Source organism: Colletotrichum fioriniae (assembly GCF_027942845.1).
Source record: "Colletotrichum fioriniae strain IMI 355084 chromosome Unknown scaffold_11, whole genome shotgun sequence".
NCBI classification, from domain to species: Eukaryota; Fungi; Ascomycota; class Sordariomycetes; order Glomerellales; family Glomerellaceae; genus Colletotrichum; species Colletotrichum fioriniae.
In genome coordinates, this window is record NW_027076847.1 from 1,439,418 (window position 1) to 1,454,215 (window position 14,798).

The 14,798-nt window shown below is 53.1% G+C and overlaps 5 protein-coding genes across 5 annotated transcripts; 2 read left to right on the forward strand and 3 right to left on the reverse strand.

Annotated features, from left to right (window-relative positions):
• Nucleotides 1-353: 353 nt before the first annotated feature.
• N0V96_009021 (uncharacterized protein) lies at nt 354-1,235 on the reverse strand (the record flags this gene model as incomplete). Its single annotated transcript, XM_065758520.1, has 4 exons — nt 354-879; nt 940-1,002; nt 1,077-1,090; nt 1,152-1,235. The coding sequence occupies 4 exons, from the start codon at nt 1,233-1,235 to the stop codon at nt 354-356; spliced, it is 687 nt and encodes a 228-aa protein (XP_065612913.1).
• Nucleotides 1,236-1,889: 654 nt separating this feature from the next.
• N0V96_009022 (uncharacterized protein) lies at nt 1,890-3,119 on the forward strand (the record flags this gene model as incomplete). Its single annotated transcript, XM_053188960.2, has 1 exon — nt 1,890-3,119. One exon carries the CDS (start codon nt 1,890-1,892, stop codon nt 3,117-3,119), a length of 1,230 nt encoding a protein of 409 aa, XP_053053726.2.
• A 1,807-nt stretch (nt 3,120-4,926) lies between these two features.
• On the reverse strand, nt 4,927-6,684 carry N0V96_009023 (uncharacterized protein; the record flags this gene model as incomplete). The annotated part of the gene is made up of 6 exons (XM_053188961.2): nt 4,927-5,079; nt 5,138-5,542; nt 5,594-6,182; nt 6,244-6,347; nt 6,409-6,430; nt 6,491-6,684. The coding sequence occupies 6 exons, from the start codon at nt 6,682-6,684 to the stop codon at nt 4,927-4,929; spliced, it is 1,467 nt and encodes a 488-aa protein (XP_053053727.2).
• An 864-nt stretch (nt 6,685-7,548) lies between these two features.
• N0V96_009024 (uncharacterized protein) lies at nt 7,549-8,496 on the reverse strand (the record flags this gene model as incomplete). The annotated part of the gene is made up of 1 exon (XM_053188962.2): nt 7,549-8,496. The coding sequence occupies one exon, from the start codon at nt 8,494-8,496 to the stop codon at nt 7,549-7,551; it is 948 nt and encodes a 315-aa protein (XP_053053728.2).
• Nucleotides 8,497-9,133: 637 nt separating this feature from the next.
• On the forward strand, nt 9,134-10,359 carry N0V96_009025 (uncharacterized protein; the record flags this gene model as incomplete). Its single annotated transcript, XM_053188963.2, has 3 exons — nt 9,134-9,395; nt 9,453-9,943; nt 10,003-10,359. 3 exons carry the CDS (start codon nt 9,134-9,136, stop codon nt 10,357-10,359), a joined length of 1,110 nt encoding a protein of 369 aa, XP_053053729.1.
• Nucleotides 10,360-14,798: the final 4,439 nt, after the last annotated feature.

A 14,798-nucleotide genomic window follows, 5' to 3' on the forward strand; every position in this document is an offset into this window, starting at 1 on the left:
AGGTCATTGCTGTTGGGAATTGGGCGATTCCGCAATTCCGCCGCAAGCCGAGCGGGTAGGTGTGGGAACCGGGCCGCCGCGGAATGAAATGGTCGCTGCGGGGTAGCTCGGCGCCGTGGCGGGGAAGTCTTTTTGCTGTTCGTTTGCTGCGAACCAAAGCCGCGAGTAGGCGATGCATTTCCGCCTTTGCAAGCTTTGATATTCCCAAAGTTGGTGTAATCTAAGATTAATGTCGCATTATCTCTTGCCACATTCTGAGCATTGGACGTTGCCCTGTTTGAGTTGAGTTGAGTTTATGGCCTTCCCACATTCCCATTGTCTGACGAGCAAATATCTCGATACTGGGGTCTGCCTTAGAAGTAGAGATTCTGCTGCGACTTGGATAACTCTTTGGCCTTGCTAAGACTATCAGACGGTGCCCTGCTCACAGGAGTAGAGACCATTGGCGTCATGGCTCGAAGCTGAGGTTCAATGACCGCATCAGAAATTCCCTGATGGTCTGACACTGATCCATGTACCGAGCCCGGGTCTCTTGGTGGAGGAGGAGGCGGCGCAAACATGGGATCCGATACTGATGATATGAGCGATTGAGGACTTGCGGCAGGGAGATCGATGGCAGGGTCATTGTGCTCTGTAGCCTTGGATCGGTACCAGGCTTGAATGTCGTCCGGCGTCTGCAACGGGAGGCTATCCCATTCTTTGACCCGGTCGACTTTATTCTGTCTTGGTGTCCATGCAGCTTGAGGGAGGAGAGCAGGTGAAGATGCAGACTCGAAACCTTGGCTATGATCAAATGCCCCCGAGAGCACGCGGAAGAGAGCAGCTTCAGTCTCGGCAAGTCGGGTTTCAAGCTTGTTGAGGTACCCATTAGGAATGCCCCTGGTAACTTCTCATTAGTATTCATCATATCTATCTCACTGACTGTAGATGGCTGCATACCTTTTGCTTTGCTCTGGGTATTGGCATCGTCCAGGCTCGTGGCTGCAGTGGAGACAAAACGGTCTGCGGGGAAGAATATTCAGCCTCAGGACTTGGCCAGACAAGGGTCCCTCTCAGAGTGCCGGGGAGCCACTTACAACTTCCTATCACACTTGAACGGTGTTAGTCAAATGCCGTGGTCAAAAGCGCCTAAGGGCACATGTCGGACTAACCCGTCGTTTCCTCTGTCGACAAGACTCGCAGGCAATGGGACTTTGCAAAGCGTTGCCTTCCCTCTCACTGCTGTTTCGGGACATTCTGCGATTCCGTCTTCTTTCCGGAAAAAATAGAACTGAATATCGAATATCTTGCAAAAAACCACTATTGCCGTTGTCGTCCTCCCTGGTCTACCCAAAGATCTCTGGCGCAAAAGCTGGTGTTCAAGAACAAAACTCCATGGTCGCTGCGGGGTTTTCTTTGTCCGCCGGTGCCCCACCCACCGGAAGGTGCCGTGTCATGGCCCCACCCTCACCGACGTCGCCCCCGACGCGGGCGCGTCAGCCTCTCGCTGGTTTCCTTTCTCGGACAACGATGCTTGTTTTTTTGTTCTGATAGTCTCGTTTCTCTCAAATCTCGCTCTCGCACAATGCAATGCTCCAAAGGCTAGCAGTTGGCTGATTTTACCCCAGTCTTGGCACATCTGGCGCATCTGCCATTTTCTCCTCCGCACAATATCGTCCGTTGACCGCCCTTCCTCCCTATCCTCTCCTCTCTTCCTTCATAGGTTCACTCTCGTTGTACCTCGGCGGACAACTCTTTTGTCTCCAAGGCCGTCAACTCTCTCTCTCTTCTGTTCCCCACAATCACATCATGCTTCGGGTCCCCACCGTTCCTCGAACCGTCCACTGAAGACGGGCTACCAATCCCCAAATCTTCATTCACCATCAGGGCGGCAATCCCACTACCTCCGAATGGACGCCGTAGAGTCGCCCAATGCCACCTCCGAGTCGGGAACCCTCAGTCCGGCACACTTCAACCACTCACGCAAGCGGAAACACTCGGGCTCAACAGACCGTCCCACACGCGAGTATGGCTTGATGCGGGACACGGGCAAGCATGACACCGCACGCTTCGTTGGCAGCGGCAGCGGCATTCACTTTATCCGGGGTGTGTACGTGAGGCTGGCCCGCAAGTCCGCGCTCAGGACATCCCAGTCCGCCAACAACATTAGCGATCTAGTCCCCGGAGAAGACGACCAGCTCCAGCGGGAGACGTCCTCGCGTGATGGAGACGAGCAAAACCTCTGGCGCAGCTCTGAGTTGATACCAGAGCCCGAAGGCGATGACTTCAATCCGACCTTTGAGCAGCTCGTCGACTGGTCGAGAAGCTACTTTGAAGCATGGCATCCGACGCTTCCTTTCCTCAGCGCTCCAGATGTACTCAACCTCTTTGAGGAAGTCAGCGCTGGCGGCGTGGCTGCCCTCGGCCATCTCGAGCGCTCGATTGTCAAGTCGATACTATCAATCTCTCTAGCTGACAGTCGCCAAAAGCCCCCCTTTGCCCAGCCGGTTCCATCCTCGCTCGTCTTCCGCACAGTCGAGGAGGCAATGTCGGCGTCACAGTTCGCCCTCTACCAACCTGCTTCGATCCAAGCTACACAAGCTGCCCTCGCCATACAATTGTTTCTCGTCTCCATGTTGAGACTGAACTCGGCATCCAGATTAGGCGGTTTGATCGTCAGAATGGCTTTCCACCTCGGCTTGCACCGGTGCCCCTCGAGATATCCCTTCTTCACCAAAGAGGAGGCACACATGCGCCGACGCGTCTTTTGGTGCATATACTGCACGGAGCGATTCTTATGCCAAGCTCTAGGCCTACCCTTGGACATCCGGGACGACGACGTCGATGTGTGTTATCCCGGCGAAGAAAAGCACGGAACACTTGCCGACGCCGAAGACAACAGGTTACAGCTGCTCACATACCTGGTCAAGCACGCGCGGATACGAGGGCTGATCTTGGAGCTGCGGAATAAATCAATACACTCACGCGACGATACCGCAGATCGGTCAAGTTACGTCAAGCAGAGCTTGCAAAATGGTCAAACGAGATCCACGACGCGGTCGAAGACGAGCATACCCAGGATGAAGCCTCACCACAACCACCAATCTCTGCGGGACATCGTATCTTTTTGCTTCTGCTAAAGTACGAGTCAATGATCTCCCTCAATCGCCCGATGATGACGTCCGACCCTTCGAGCCCGGCGTACTCTGCTGGCTTACAAAATTGCATCTTTGCAGCGAAATCCATCTTTATTGCGTTGAAGAGGCATCATAGCCAAAACAAGATCCCAAATGATCATACAAGCGCCTGTTTGCTTGAACCGTTGCTGCAGCCATCATTCACATGGGCCGTGTGGATTAGCGCGTTCATTCTTATTTATGCTGGCTTTGAACGGCAGCTGCCTTTGGCCAGTGCCCTCAAGTAAGTATACCAAACAATTGCTTACGATGGCAAATTTGAGCGCTGAAATGCTGACTTTTTGTAGACACGTTGAATCAGGCAAGGAAGTTCTCCGCCATATTGCCTCTCGCGACACATCATGGCCAGAATACTGCCTCTCCGCAGTCGACGAACTCACCGCAGCCGTAAGAGAATTATCCGTCCCAAACAACCCACTCAGACGACAACCAAGCACCAGCAGCCTCGCACCAAACAGCCATCTTCGAACAGACCTCGGTCAGCAGGCTCGACCGAATAGTAGCTCTAACAGGCCTAGAGGCCTACGTTCCGACTCGACAAACACCCAGCCAACCGGATCCAGCCTCCGAGCCCGCTTCTCCCCCTCCGTCGCCGCCTCCTCCGGTCGGCCAGATGAGCCGGGCCTAGTTGCGCCAGATAACAGAATCTGGTCACAGAACCAAAGTGATGGACTTTCGGGGCCAACGGATGATCAGGCTGGGAGATGGCCCACTCAGGCTTCCCCCGGCGTCGGGACCGTCCGTCAACGCGGGGTGGACGGCGAGCACGCCGGGAGCGCAGTCTGGGTTCCAGGCGACTGCGCAGCAGGACTCTCCCAACTTTGACAGCCAGCCGTTTTCGCTATCGCTGGGCGCTGCTACGTCGTTTCCTTCCATGGGGACGTCGGAGAATGCTCCTGGCGAGGGGCAGGAGTCTATGGTCTGGTATGATCAGTTGTTTGCCAATTCTTTTGGGGCGATTGATTATCCGTTTTTAGCGGCGGCGCAGTTTGATCCGTCTGTGGATCCTACGTGGTCGTATTTGCGGTAATGCTTGATGAGGGGAGCGTTTTCGGATACAAAGAGAAATCTAATGGAGGCCGAGGTTGCGTGAATGGCTACTACGGAGGAGAAGCTGGAGTATCTATAATTCTTTGATCTTTGATACCCATGTTCCTAGAAAATACAGGCAGGCGGTCTGTCTCTTGCAACACCAAATGCGAAATATCGCCAATTCCAAAGAGTTTTGAACTTTTGCATGCTACTTCGGAAACCGCACAAGGCCACGGCCACGGGTTACAATATGAAGGAAAATTGATAATGGGTATCGTTGCAAGTGAACCTATGGATTTTTCGAAGAGGTGGACAAGATAGGTCCCGAGACCTAAATTGGGCCGATCCTTCATTAAAGATGAGATCTCCGGCCCGAGGGTCCGGCTCACCACCAGTAGCTCTGAGGAAAGATACCGACAGACTGGGACTGACGATCACTGACAACCCGCCAGTTCGGCACTTTCGGATCATGGTCCCACAGGATGCAACGCTCACGAGACGAGCGGGGCCGACTGGTTGATCAACTAGATAGTGCTTGTTGACGAATAAAGGTCAACATGAAGCATGGGCATAGCCAACACAGCATATGGTAGCTGCGATATCTCTTATTCTTATCTGAATATTATGTGTTCGAATACAACCCTTCATCATGATCAGATTTGAAGCGGTGTAGTGGTACAATGTCTTCCCAGCGTGGCCATATCTGTTCTTCCAGGCTTCAATAGGCATACTTGGTACCGCTGGCGCCCATCTTCTTGTTCGTAGAGACTAGCCAGAATCGCAAAGCCCACGTACCAGCAATACAAGCAAATGCAAAAGCGGCATTACTCGACATAGCTGTAAGGTACCGAGGTCCATCGCTCTTAGGATACTGCAAGATTATGGTTAGTTTCAATCCTAGCAAAAAGTGACGCGAAGAATTTGCGTACCAAGTAAGCAGTGTAAATGTACGAAGCATTGGCAATGACGTTGACAATAGACAGACTGACAGCCTTTTTCTCCTGCGTCGATCCCAGCGTCGCCGAAACCCAGCCCAGAATGCACGAGTTGACGGCGTACGCTCCAGACGCGAAAAGAAAGCAGGAAATGTACCGCGCCGGCGTGTTGAGAGTGGCGCACGAGATGACGAAACCGACAATGGCCATGCCCATGCACGCGGTGATGTGCCAGGTTCGCTCGTTGTATTTACCGGATGAGATGCCAACGAGGTAGCCAAAGATGCCGGAGATGAGATACGGCGGGCAGGTGAGGACGAGAGTGATGGTGTCGTTGAAGCCGAGGGATCCGACGACAGTTGGGAAGAAGTTGTTGAAGCTGCATGCGGACTTTTCATCCTTGTTAGAATATCATCTCTTGTTTGCTATGTGAAGCATGGTGGGACTTACGAGGTGCATGTTTTGGATGAAGCAGAGGAGCCAGAGACGAGGATCGCGAACGGCTTGCATGAAACCCGCCTTGGCACCCTTGCTCTCTTCAACGCCGACGGTATCCCTGAGCATACGATCATGAGCGAGTTGGCGCTCCTCAGGCTTCAACCAGCGGGTGGTTAGAGGGCTATCAGCGAGTGTGAAGATGCCAATGACGGCGACGCCAAAGGTAAGGCACGCCTCGATGATGAACAGCCACTGCCATCCTTTCAGCCCGTGATTGCCGTCAATGGTGTTGAAGACGGCGGCGGCAATGAGGCCCGAGAAGGACGTGGCAAAGATGTTGCCCGAATACAAGATGGAGAGACGGGTGGCGATCTCCTTGCGGGTGTAGAAGATGGAGAGCATGTAGATGGCGCCTGGGTAGAAGGGGGCTTCGGTAACGCCGAGGAAGAAGCGAACGATGACAAGGTGGGTGTAGTTCTTTGCGAGGGCGGTGCAGCCCGAGACGAGAGCCCATGCCATCATACAGATTGCCATGTAGACGGATGGCCGGACGTGTTTCGAGGACATGAGCATGTTGGAGGGGATTTGCATGAGGAGGTAGCTGTAGACCGCACCGTCAGCATTGTCTCGGGCAAGTTAAAGCTTGGAGGTGATGAACCTACCCGACGAAGAGAATTGAGATGCAAGTGTTGTATTGCGAGCCCTGGAGACCCAAATCTTTCTCGAGACCATCCAGACGAGCCTGGGCGATTGCGTTTCTGTCGAGCTATGCATCTCGTCAGTTGCTCGCTCCTATTTTTTGTCGCGGCAACACAGATAAGACCTACGTAGTTCAAAAAGTACATGCACCTGGGGATCTGTTAGCTACTTTATCGAGTCAAATTACCCTGATGAAAGCCGTGAACTTACCAAAGCGTCGGCATGATTCTAAAGTCAAGCTTCCTGACAAGAGCAATCTCTTCCGCGCTCGTCTTTGCCACAGCACCAGAGTAATCGGCGCCAGGCTGCAATACGCCACCCTTCTCATCTTCAGTCGACATCTCGACAAAGTTGTCGTTGGGCTTAGACTCAAGGTCCAAGTCTTGCTTCTTCTCGTGAGCCATTGCTGTCTTTGTCTTTGTGCAGACTCAGTTGAAATGACGGGAGGAAATTGGGACGATTGGCGATATGCAGCAAGTAGGAAGAGGAAGGTTGACCGCTGAGATCGCTGAGAGTCCGTGGGTTGCAAAGAGACGAGACTGATAGGCGTCAGTTCAGCTCTTATACCTTGGATCTGCCTGTCTTTTGCCCCAGAATATCTGTGCTCAGTCCGGGGTAACTCCACGGGGTTGTGTTTAATCATGCCATATTTTCTCTCCTACGCCAACAGAAACCTGGCTTGGTGTCCTTTTTCCCTGGAGGATTTCCTCGCAAACAACAGGAAAAGTCTCCCTGGTTCCCCGGACTCATACTAGCTTAAGCGGACAAAGAAACTACCGGGGGCATTTGGGGTAAATCTGCGGGGGACGCGGGGAAATGGCATGGCAAGCCAGGTTCTTCACCACGTTTAGCTAGGTTGCGTTGAGGGGAAACTCGACGAGCTAGGGGCACATGTTCATCTGGATTGGTGTTGCTAAGGCTATTCGACGGGTCTCTTCTGCTGACCCATCCGGTCGGACGGGCTTGCGGGGGCGTACCGGGCCCAGAGACGTGGGACTGACTTACCCCGGATAGCTAAAATACAGACTAATTGAGGGTTGCGCATGGGGTTTGTTGATCCTTGGGATCATATGAGTTGAAATATCCCCTAGATTGAGACATGGAAATGAGTCTAGGAGTTCTAGATCCCCAGGCTTTGAGAAGTGGGCAATCTCTAGATACCAGATGATTGATAAAGTGGAACGGAGATAGGACGATACGACGCTACATCATGATCACAAATTCACATAAGACGGGAGATGAGATACACGGTTGCTTGCAAATGCCTTCTACGCCTTGGAGACGCCCAGGACTCTTCGATTGGAGTCTAATATAACGCGAACATGAGCCTTCCTCCTAGCCTCCTGCCGTGGGAAAAATGACTCGTTGGCCAATCTCTCTAGATACAGCTCATACGCGGGCATGTACCCTTGAACAAAACGAACAACCTCCGCATCCGTCATGCCCGCACCTTTCTTCTCCCGCAATGCCCTCTCCTGGTCCAGACGCCAGTGGTAGACGTTGACTAGTTGGTCTGTGCTGAGGTGAAGGAATGCGTCAAAACGCCAGGGGCCCATGAAGCTCTCGCAGTACCTTTCCAGGTTCCGGTTGATGAGCTGAAGATGCTCGAGGCTATGACTGGCTAGTGTCGTTGTGGATAGCTGGATGTCCTCGGAGTGGGCTGCTGATGACTTCTTGGCTCTTTTCCACTTCTCCTCAACTTTCTCGGGCGACAGCGATTGGAAACCAAGGCACCAACCCTCGAAGATGAGAACCTCCAGAGGTGGATTTCTGGGCACGCTGTCCCACTGTGATTCTGGGGCTCTACCACCCTCACCGCTGAACAGACTTTTGTCGAATGACGGCCACTTGATGGGCTCTAAGTCTGTCTGATTTGACAGTGACTTTGACACATGTTCGAAGAAGCGTCTCGCTAGATCTTCATCGTGTGTTCCTGGTTGTCCGCGGGTACGGAGGAGGCCATTTCCGGGGTTGGAATCTCTCAATGATACCAGCTGGTCATGGTCGTGGTAAAGGTCGTCTATTGAAAGCGTCCTTGTGTTGATGCCATACTTGGCGTTGAGTGTGTTGGTAAGAGCCTCAGCCCATGTTGACTTTCCACTTCCCTGCAGGCCCGAAAGGCCAAGAATAAAGGGAGTCGGCGACTCCGCCTTATGTGATTTGATTGAGGGGAGAAGTTGCTGGATTACAGCCTCCAAGGCTGTCGTGTCGATCATGGTGAAATAATTCCTTGATACTCGACCACCTGTCAACGAGAAACTTGCCAGTTGAAAAACACCTCTCAAGCCCGAAACCGAGTAGGGCTCGTAGGCTAGCTCTGGAGGGAAGCACGTGTTGATATGTTTTCAAACGTGGGGAAAGCTTGCGAATGACTCTGCGTGAGACTAATCGAGATCCAGAGTGGCTGCGTTAAAAGGCTCATCCTGTATTGCGTGAAAGGCAATTGGGGGGAAATAACTCAACACCGTCAAATGAGAGTCCTGCGGAACTGTCTTTGTCCGCTGATGAAAACACATCCGCGGACAAAGTCAACACCGCTCCCCGGACCCCAGATCGCCTCCACCACTAACCCCAACTCCACAAACTCCCGACACTTGCGGCGCAATCCCGAAGATGGTGGGCGATGAAGACGGTGATCTAGCCGTTGTCGGCGGGAGTCTGACGGTTACAAAAGAAGACAACTTCACTGCGCTCTGACATACCCTGCAGCACAGCCATCACCACCAACCTCAAGATCTCATCTTACAAACAAAGGGAAAGGAACAAATCATAATTACCCCTCGACTCTGACCCCTCATATCACTGTATCACCACACACATCCACCCATTTTCACCCCCTCCCAATCATTCAAGATGTCGCCCAGCGCGCTCCCCGCCCAAAAGTCTTACAGCATCGCCTCCATGGGGGCTGATGGCATCGGCCCGGAGGTCATCGAGGCCGGTGTGGAGGTCCTCAAGGCTCTTTCCGAGACTCTTGGCACATTCGACCTCAACTTCACCGACTACGACTGGAGCTCCGAGACTTACAAGAAGACCGGAAAGTACATCCCGGACGGTGGTCTTGAGCAGCTCAAGAAGCACGACGCCATCCTCTTCGGCGCCGTCGGTGCCCCCGGTATGTCATCTCCACAAGTCAAGATTCTCATCCCGTGCGTATTGCTAACTGACGCAGATGTCCCCGACCACATCTCCCTCTGGGGTCTCCGCTTGGCAATCTGCCAGCCCTTCCAGCAGTACGCCAACGTCCGTCCCACCCGTGTTCTCCGCGGCACCCAGTCTCCCCTCCGCAACTGTGCCGAGGGCGATCTGGACTGGGTCATCATCCGCGAGAACAGCGAGGGCGAGTACGCCGGCCAGGGTGGTCGCTCGCACCGCGGTTTCCCCTGGGAGACTGCCACCGAGGTCTCCATCTTCACCCGCCACGGAGTTGAGCGTCTGATCCGCTTCGCCTTCGAGACAGCCCGCAGCCGTCCCCGCAAGCTTCTCACTTTTGTCACCAAGAGCAATGCCCAGCGTAACGGCATGGTTCTCTGGGATGAGGTTGTCTACGAAGTTGCCAAGGACTTCCCCGATGTCTCTCTTGACAAGATGCTGGTCGATGCCATGACCACAAGAATGGTTCTCAACCCCAAGAGCTTGGACACCATTGTGGCCACCAACCTGGTAAGTACATGTTTGTCAATTCATTTTACGTATGATTAGGGGACTAACGATGGCTCCAGCACGCAGATATTCTCTCTGACCTGGCTGCCGCTCTCGCCGGTTCCATCGGTATCGCTCCTACCAGCAACCTGGACCCCAGCCGCAAGAACCCCTCCATGTTCGAGCCCATCCACGGCTCCGCCTTTGACATTACCGGCAAGGGTGTCGCCAACCCCGTTGCGACTTTCTGGACCGCCGCCGAGATGCTCGAGTGGCTCGGCGAGAAGGAGGCCGCGACGCAACTCATGGAGTGCGTCGAGAACGTCACCGGTAACGGTGTTGTCACCGCTGATCTCGGTGGCAAGGCGACGACGAAGGAGGTTACCGCTGCCGTTGTGGCTGAGATCAAGGCCAAGCTCGGCAAGGGCAAGCAATAGAAAGTTACTAGGGCAGAGGAAATATGGGAGGAAATTTATGATCGCGCATGAGGAGGACCTGAGCTTACACGATAGGAAGCAATAAGGAAGTAGAACACCAGCGTATATGTACATTTACACAGCGGTTGCGCTTATATAGCCGAAGACGATGTTATTAAATGGCTTTATGAGCTACCTTACCTTTTACACCATTGGACACCGTCCTTATCAACCCCAAAATGCCTATGAAATGAATCTCACTTGGAATGTCACCCTCCTTTAGATTTGACAGTAAAACTCACCGGTCTACATCGCTGGTATAAGATCTTTCAACGATCAAGAAGTCTTCAATGTCATATTGGTGTCACTGGAACAACAGATTAACCGAGACAGCCCCTTATTCTCTCTAGAAATCGCCAGCGTCATCGTTGAAACGAATTAAAAAGTTGGTAGAAGTTCCTAGATAAGAGTTTGATGAAAAGTAATACCATGAGGACAATAGCAAAGATGTAAATGCAAGTACATTTGGTAGGTATGGTACGGATAGAGAGTCTTGAAGCCATCATGAGCATCTTAATGAGAGCCTCTATCATGTTCCCGTCCTTCTTAAGCCACTTACGTCAATGAACTTATTTCCAAAACCTGCAGTGACATGGGGCCGCTAAACCTCCACAGGAGTTCGTGGGAATGTCTAGAACGGTTAGCATCGTCAGAACCATGAGATGCATGTGCTATTCCTGTACAATACATAAGTATGTTCTAGAATCTCTGCGGCAAGCTAGTCTTCCTCCTTTGAAGCAACAGGAGGTTACATTCCGTTTGTAAAACCGACTCGCTCCGATTCAGCCAAGCCCCTGATACCCCCGACATGAAACGGTTGCTAGTCGGGGCGGCCGATGAATCTGTCCCTCATCTTGAATTTCTGAATCTTTTCTCAATAATTGTCCCATGGCTTTGAACTAAACTAGGTACGCTTCAGACGTGCACGCAACATTCTCTAGACACGTGCTAAATGAGCATCGCCTGCTCCGTGCTGTGGGTGGCTATGTGAAGCGATGAACCTATCACGAGATGAACGAAAGAATATCCCTACCCACTTCACATGTGAAAGATGACAAGGGCGTTTGCCCCATCGACGACCTTAATTTTGTCCCATCCTACCTGACGATCCGCGGTAGCTGCCCGATTCGAGCCAAGTCTGTTCTCACCAATCCCCAATAGTCTAGCGTATCCGGCCGTGCTAGCTGCACTGCTGCAGCTCTCAGCCTTGACGATGTAACGACGGACCCAGCGCGCCGGGCGCTCTGACAGTGATGTTTCCATGAATCGCGTGGCAGGGGAAGTGAGGATCTGGCACAGCCCGCTTGTTCTACCGTCGATCTAGAAAGAAAGGAAGAAAGATGGATAAGCAACATGAAAGACGCTAGCACGGCAAAGGACGGAGGTACGGCGAGGGCACGGTTGATGGCCCCAGTGCTGTTTATTTTTTGCGTCGAGAACTCTCGCTCCGATATTTCCGTGGAACGTGTTTGGAATCTTTCTCGATCCATCTGTGAGCACTGAGAAAAGGTCAGAAGGTTCGGAAGTCGCATCTACTGCGTCATCCGCCGACCAAGCGGGGCGGGGCATCTGATGCTACGGAATACGTACAACGTTGCGATCCGGCGGGCCGTCATGTGCAGGTAGGTAAGGTAAATTGAAGTAAAGTATGTATGCACTTTACATGTATGTAGGTATGTGGTGGAAGGGTAGGTAGGACTGATCTCACATCTCACATCTCACGATGTGTGTCAACGGACCCGGAGGCCCGGAGGGAGGGTAATCTGCATCTTGCAGCGAGCGATGTTACTCGGCCTCAAAAGCGATGGGAGCTTCAGATATGACATGGATAGTCTGACAGGACTGACTCTTTGACAGGTCGTAGGCGCCGGCGGCTAAAGAAGACGGACGGGTGGTGGACACACGCGAGGTGGCGCAAGTCAACCATTAAGTGACGGATGGGGTCGTGTGTCTGGTCTTTAACCCGGGTAATCCATAGCATTCCCAGCATAAGGCAGATCAGGATCAGGATCTCCGTGAAAAAGAAGATGCCCGTCAGCCACGAGCGGGCGCCCGTAAGGTAGAGCCATAGCCATTGACCATGAGTTTAAAACTGCCCGAGGGACCCCTTAAGTGGAGTCATAGGAGGCCGCGGGAAATCCCATTGACGGCGTTGATCAACGCATCCTTGGATACGTTTGGTGCCTAGGCGCCCTTGACCGGCAATGGGCGATGTATGATGTGGTAGCTCATAAACATGGGAAAGGAGGGGAGGAAATGGGCTGCTGCGTTTGGATGGCAGGAGAGTCATGTTGCTTCCCCTGTATCATGAAGACATCAATCCCCAGTTCAGATCGAAAAGGAGGGGGGGATGAGTGGGTGGGCGGATAGACAGTCGAATAGAGAAATGCTGTGTGTCAAATGAAGACCGGCTAATTGCCCTCATCCCGTAGTCCGACACGCCTGATCGTGCGAATAGACGCTTTAGGTTGGGGGAAAGGTAGACGCGGGCAGACCGGGCACTCGGATACAACTCCATGTTACCTGTCCGAAATTCTGTCCGGTGGTTCCAGCACCAACGACGCTTCATTTTGAACCTTTTGATTCGGCCGTCAAGTTGTGAAGGCCGAAGCGTAGCTCTGGGCTGCGCTAGTCTCGACTCCTTACAGTTCTGGAGGGGTCCGTAACGTGGGAATGATGGAGACAAGCCAAAGGGTCTAGATGCTAGGTGAGTTCCGGGTTCATGGGATATCCATCGACTTCTAAACGTCGTAAAGGAAAAGACCATATATACCCTTCAAAGGTCAGACCACAAGCACCGCAGTAAAACGAGGTGGATATCGCAGGGTAGAACCTTGGTGCAAGCCATGGCATGCCTGCATTAAATAACGGGAAACATGGGAGAGTCTCGCAAAATGGGGAAATGCAGAATTGGGGGAGAGAAACTGGATAACTGGACTTTTGGGGGAGCTTTTTTTGCGCTTTGATCCTGTGTCTCTGCTGCAAGTTGCACAATAAGGGAGGACTTGGGCCAGCTTTCTGGGATGAAGCTCTGCATTGGCAAAGGAAAAGGTCGGGCCTGATTGCAACTTGTGCCCTTCCCCCCCCTAATGCCACAACTCCCTCCCTTTCTCATAACACCTCAGCTGAATATGCCCTTGATCAGTTGAACACGGCGTGCATGCGCTTCTCTGCCGTGCTTCTTCTGTGCTCATGCTGCCATGCTTCTGTCGCGCTCTCTCTCTCTCTCTCTCTCTATATGCCTTCACGTTCTGTGCTGACGCTTCCCCTGTGCTCTGATGTCCGGACTTGACTCCGCACTAGCGTTTGACGCTAGAACTGAACGCAACCGAGCGGACAACGGTTCTGGCTCGAGTCAAGAGCATGGGAACCCCAGGGGCGCCGGCTGTTCCCCAATTTCTTAGTTACAAGTAGGTCCTTTTCCTCTTACCAAGGGGCGCCGAAAGTCGATCACAGAGGCTGCAAAAGTGGGCGGCGTGGGAGGGACAGCCGACGCCAGGGTCGGCCCCTGTGTCGGGAGCTAATCGACGTGTTCCGCAACGGAGTCCGTCGCCGATCGTGGAGAGCCAAATCCTCCGAAAGTTCATGTTCCGACTGGAGTCTGGCTAGATCCCGGGAAACATACTTCATGTCTCACAGAACTGAGAGGTCTTGGCCCCTGGCAAGTTCTGGCCAAGGGAGGCTTGGGGGCCACGGCGCCAAGTATCGTGTCTTAACTTGTCAGCCCAACACCACTCCTTTCCCCTTTCATTCGGTGACTTATTTTGCCTTTCCCAACCCACAACCCACAAAGGGGGTGGGTGGGATGGGAGCGGTAGACGCGGGCAAAGAGAATCCAGAGCATTGGCGTTGCTGATTGAGGTGAAGCTCTGGGTTAATGCCGGCCAAAGTTTGCAAAGGAGGGAGGATGCCAAACACTTGAAGCCAACACCACATTGTGACCGGTGCCAACCACGCGACTTGGTTGACTCTCCAGGACCAAGGAAGCTCCGTCAGTCCGTCGAAGGAGAATCCGAGGACTACGGCCTGCTATTGCTTCCGCAGCAAGTGCTGCTACGGATGCTACAGCTTTCTTGGCAGCCCTCCGCTGCCCGCTGCTGCTCGGGGCCCGAAAAGGAACATCCTATGGAATGGCTCAGATACCACCTGGGCACGTTTTCGAAACCAGGGACCGGCCGGTCAGGCATCCGTCTGATGTCGCGATGCATTTCATGCTGCCCTCATGATTCGTGTTGCGACGGTGGGCGAACGTGCACCTGGGATCCGCGCCACCACACACACACCTCCCCTCTTGGCCAGTGAACACCTCTCCATATGAAGGAGTTGACCGCCGCTTCGTGTGGTTGAGGAGAGGGAGGGAGAGGTAAGGCGAGACAGCTCTGTGTTCCTGCTTGTCACTC